Below are 4,756 nucleotides of genomic sequence, written 5' to 3'. Positions count from 1 at the left end.
AGGGCGGGGGCGGCCATCTTGGGAGGGCGGGGCGCGCCTGTCGGGCAAGGGGGCGGAGCTCCTGGGCGGCGGGGCGTGGCTCCGGGCGGGGGGCGGGCCCGCGAGTTAGCCCCGCCCCTCCCTCCCCCGGGCCGTGCCGGGCCCCGTGGCGGCCGCGGGGCAGAGCGGCCCGGCGGGCGGGGGCCATGGCCAAGGCGTACGACCACCTCTTCAAGCTGCTGCTCATCGGGGACAGCGGCGTGGGCAAGACGTGCCTCATCATCCGCTTCGCCGAGGACAACTTCACCAGCACCTACATCTCCACCATCGGTGCGTCCCCAACGGCACCGGCCCCCCCCGCACCCCCCCCCCCCGGGACCGGCCCCCCCCGCACCCCCCCACACCCCCGGAACCCCCCCACCGGGACCGACCCCCCCGCACCCCCGTGCACCCTCCGCCACCCCGACCCCCCCCCCCACCGGGACCCCCCTCCGGCCCCCCCCGCCCCGCCCCGGCCCCCCCCGGCCGCTCTTTCCCCGCTCCCCTTGCACAAGCAGGAACAAATCCGGCCCGCGGAGTTTTGCAATCCCGGAGCAGCCGGGACCCCCCCTCCGGGAGCTGGGACCGGGGTTGAGGCCCAGGGGTGCCTCCGCGGGGCCTTCGCTCGCCGCCCAGCCCCGCTCGGGGGAACGGGACCGGGACACCCGAGTGCTGCGGGGAGCTCCGGGACCCCCCGGGACCGGGTCCGAGCCGTCCCCGGGGCCCCACGGCAGAACCACCGCCTGCGGGGCTCGGCTGCCCCGCCACCAAAAAGGACGAGGAGGGGACGCTGATGGCGGCCCGCTGTCCTGGAGCTGCCGCCAGGCCAAGACCCGAAGCCAGCCTCCTCCTCCTCCTCCTCCTCCTCCTCCTCCTCCTCCTCCTCCTCCTCCTCCTCTTCCTCCCGGCCCTGCCTTCCCCCGCGCTGGCAAAGCCATTTCCTGAGCCGGCGGCAGCTGCCCCGTCCCGCCATAAACTCCAGCTCGCTCCGGCTGCCAGCTGCCGGCCGGCGGCACCCACACCCACAAACCGGGCTGGGCGCTGGGGGGGCAGGAGCGTGGGCACTGGGGGGCTGGGGGAGGCAGCCCGGCTGGGGGGCTCCTGGCAGCCTTTGGGGCTGGGTTAACCCCCAGCCGGGCAGCCCCCAGTGCTCGTTGCAGTGTGATGCCGTCCCACGGGAATGCCTCATCCCAAGCCTGGTGGGCCTGGGGGTGTCCCCCCCCGCTCTCTCCCACCCGGCTTTGCCCCCAGCTACACCCCAGGGGCTGTTTGTGGCCGGGCAGCTCCTCACCCTGCAGCCAGGTCCCCGCTCCCACTGGCCTCTCCTTCCCCTCCCAGGCATCGACTTCAAAATCCGGACAGTGGAAATCGATGGGAAGAAGATCAAGCTGCAGGTCTGGTGAGTTGAGGGGCGCAGGGGCACCCCACGTCCCTCAGCACCGCCAGGATGCCCTCACACCCCCCTCTGCTTCCTCGCAGGGACACAGCAGGGCAGGAGCGCTTCAAAACCATCACGACAGCCTATTACCGCGGGGCCGTGGTATGGCGGGGGCAGCGCGGGGGGGACCCCAGGGGCTGGGGCAGCCCCTCAGTGGTGTCGGGTCCCTGCCCCGCTGACCACGCCGTCCTCGCAGGGCATCATCCTGGTGTACGACATCACGGATGAGAAATCCTTCGAGAACATCCAGAACTGGATGAAGAGCATCAAGGAGGTGGGTGCATGGCGGGGCCGGGGCCGGGGAGGAGCCGGGCTGGGGCAGCGGGTGGGTGGGTGGGTGAAGCTGCCACGTCCCCGTCCCCCCCTGCAGAACGCGTCTGCCGGCGTCGAGCGGCTCCTCATCGGCAACAAGTGCGACATGGAGAGCAAGCGCAAAGTGCAGCGGGACGCCGCCGAGAAGGTAGGGTGGGGGCACGAGCCCCCCCGGCCGTGGGGCAGGGCTGTGGGGCCGCGGCCCCCCTTCCCACGCGGCGTCCCCTCGTCCTCCAGCTGGCCAAGGAGCACGGGATCCGCTTCTTCGAGACCAGCGCCAAGTCCAGCGTGAACGTGGAGGAGGTGAGAGGCGCGGGGGGGCCGCTGCCCCCCATGCTGGGGGTGGTGCTGGGGGGTCCCCGTGCCGGGGGCAGCCCCCGCTGACCCCCCCTCTCTCCCCTCAGGCCTTCAGCACGCTGGCGCGGGACATCCTGCAGAAATCGGCCCGCCGAGCGGTGAGTGGGGCGGGGGGGGGGCTGAGCTGGGGGCGCCCCCTTCCAGCCCCCCCTGACCTCTTGTCCTCCCCCGCCCCCCCCCATGCTCTTGCAGGTCCCGAGCACCGCCGCCACCGCCGGCTCGCTGCCGGAGCCCAGCGCCCCGCGGCGGGGCAGCTCCAGGTGCCAGCTGCTGTAGGGCTGCCACCGCCCCGGGGCAGCGCGGGCGCCTCTCCGGGAGCCGGGGGGGGGGGGGGGGGGCCGCAGTGGGGGCGGCCCCGCGCCAGGTGCCATAAACCCGGCCTGTGCCTTGCCCCGGCTCCGCTCCGTGTCTGGGGGACGGCGGGGGGGGACGGGACAGGGAGGCGCGGGAGGGGGACGCGGACACGCGTGGGCGCGCCGGCGGGCTGGGAAGCCCCGCCCCTTGGCGCCAAGCCCCGCCCCTTGGCGCCAAGCCGCGCTCCTCGGATCGAAGCCACGCCCCCTATGCTCGAAGCCACGCCCCCGGTACAAAAGGCACGCCCCTCAGGTTAACCCCACGCCCCTTGGCGCGAAGCCGCGCTGCTTGGGCCGAGGCCACGCCCACCGGCGCTAAGCCACGCCCCTTGGCGCTGAACCGCGCTCCTTGGCTCACAGCCACGCCCATTGGCTCACAGCCACGCCCATTGGCTCACAGCCACGCCCATTGGCTCACAGCCACGCCCATCAGCGCGAAACCACGCCCCTCGCGCGAGCCGCGCCCGAGCCCTGCCCTTACGCGGAGGCCACGCCCCCCAGAGAAGCCGCGCCCCTCGCAAAAGGCCCCGCCCCTCACGGAAAGCCCCGCCCCCGCGAGGTGGCCCCGCCCCCGGCCGAGGCCCGGCCCCGCCCCGCTCCCGGCACCCCCCGCGCCCCGCGATGGCGCCGCAGCCCCGGTTCCGGTAGCGCCATGGGCCCGGGCGGGCCGCGGGGCTGGGCGCTGCTGGCGGCGCTGGGCGCGCTGGGCCTCGGCCTGCGGTGAGCGGGGGCACGGGGGGGGACCGGGACCGGGACCGGGGCCGGCACAGGCACCGGCACCAGGACCGGGACCGGGACCGGGGGGTCGGGGCCAGGCCTGGCCCGGCCCGGCCCTGACGCGCCCCCCGCGCTCTCCCCGCAGGGCGGCGGCGGCGGCGATGGCGGTGGGAGAGGAGCGGCGCTCGGGTGGGTGCGGGGCGGGGACGGGGGCTGGGGACCGGAACCGGGGGCTGGGACCGGAGCTTGGGACCAGGACTGGGGCTCGGGGCTGGGGACCGGGGGCTGGGGACTGGTGCTCGGGGCTGGGACCAGAGAATAGGGACCGGAGGCTGGGGACCGGGACGGGGACCGGGGACCGGTGCTCGGGGCTGGGACCAGAGAGTAGGGACCGGAAGCTGGGGACCGGGACCAGGGGCTGGAACCGGGACGGGGACCGGGGACTGGTGCTCGGGGCTGGGACCAGAGGATACAGACCGGGGGCTGGGGACCGGAACCAGGGCCTGGAACCCGGAGGTGGGGTCCGGTGCTCGGGGCTGGGACCAGAGCATAGGGACCGGGACCGGGGCTTGGGGCTGGGGACCGGGACCGGGGCCCCGCCGGCCCCCAGCCGCGCTCAGCACCCGCGCCGCGCCCGCAGCGAGCCCCACGCAGGCCACGCCGTGCTGGCGGGTGGAGGACTTCGTGGTGGCGCAGGAGTGCGGCCGCTGCTCCAGCTTCCAGGCGGTGAGTGAGCCCACGGGGGCTGCCCCCGGCACCGGGCCCGCCGCGCGGCCTCACGGCGCCTCGCCCCGACCCCTCTCGGTTGCAGAAGACGGTCCCGGAGTGCGGCCCCACCGGCTTCGTGGAGCGCATCAGCTGCGCCGCCTCCAAGCGGGACGAGTTCAAGAGGTGGGCGAGGGGCTGGGGGCCTTGAGGGGCCGGTGGCGTTGCGAGGCCGGGGCCGTTCCCCCCGGGGATCGCGCCCCTGCCCTCCCCTCTTCCTCTCCTCCTCCTCCTCCCCGCAGCTGCCGCTCGGCGGTGATGGAGGCGCACGTCTTCTGGAGGTTCGTGGGCACCATGATGTGCGTGGCGGCCGTCTTCGCCGTGCTGGTGGTGTGCCGCCAGCGCGTGCTGGACAGGAAGGCGCTGGAGAAGGTGCGCAAGCAGATCGAGTCCATCTAGCGCCCGCGGGGCACCGGGCACGGCGGCAGCGCCCCCGCCGCGGGGACTCGGCTCCGCTGCCGCTCCCAAAGCAGCCGGGAGGAGGAGGAACGAGCGCCCGTGGGACGCCTGCCCCGCTCTGCCGTGACCCCACAGGTGCCGCGGCCCACCGGGGGCTGCCCGGTGTCCCGTGGGGTCCCCGTGGCGAATCGCGCTGCGCGGGGCGCCTGGGGAGCCCGGTGCCCCGGGGGACGCCACAGCCGCCTGCTCCGAGCTGGTGGCGTGCAATAAACCCCGGTCGTTATCAGCCGAGCGCCGCTGGTGTTCATCCTCGTGGGACTGGGGCGTTCCTCCCGCTCGTGGCCCCCAGCCTGCCCCTGGGGGGTGCCCCCTTCCTCGCCGAGCCCCCCCAGCCACG

At 75.4% G+C, this 4,756-nt stretch overlaps 1 protein-coding gene across 1 annotated transcript; it reads left to right on the top strand.

Annotated features, from left to right (window-relative positions):
* Nucleotides 1–75: 75 nt before the first annotated feature.
* LOC308183826 (ras-related protein Rab-13-like) lies at nucleotides 76–4,650 on the top strand. The gene is made up of 12 exons (XM_080570265.1): nucleotides 76–309; nucleotides 1,357–1,417; nucleotides 1,498–1,558; nucleotides 1,653–1,730; nucleotides 1,827–1,916; nucleotides 2,006–2,071; nucleotides 2,173–2,223; nucleotides 2,318–2,385; nucleotides 3,341–3,384; nucleotides 3,836–3,921; nucleotides 4,007–4,086; nucleotides 4,203–4,650. Exons 1-12 carry the CDS (start codon nucleotides 186–188, stop codon nucleotides 4,357–4,359), a joined length of 966 nt encoding a protein of 321 aa, XP_080426391.1. The 5' UTR covers nucleotides 76–185; the 3' UTR covers nucleotides 4,360–4,650.
* The last annotated feature ends 106 nt before the right edge of the window (nucleotides 4,651–4,756 follow it).

Source organism: Anser brachyrhynchus, assembly GCF_964034855.1.
Source record: "Anser brachyrhynchus genome assembly, chromosome: 28".
NCBI lineage: Eukaryota > Metazoa > Chordata > Aves > Anseriformes > Anatidae > Anser > Anser brachyrhynchus.
The sequence above is the reverse complement of the archived record's forward strand: the minus strand, read 5'-3'. Positions and strand labels throughout refer to the sequence as shown.

Bases quoted from the DNA above. Each gene is read 5' to 3' on its own strand.
- LOC308183826 (XM_080570265.1), top strand. From the start codon at position 186: ATGGCCAAGGCGTACGACCACCTCTTCAAGCTGCTGCTCATCGGGGAC. The intron at 2,072-2,172 runs GTGAGAGGCGCG...CTCTCCCCTCAG, and splicing joins CCAGCGTGAACGTGGAGGAG to GCCTTCAGCACGCTGGCGCG. The intron at 2,224-2,317 runs GTGAGTGGGGCG...ATGCTCTTGCAG, and splicing joins AGAAATCGGCCCGCCGAGCG to GTCCCGAGCACCGCCGCCAC.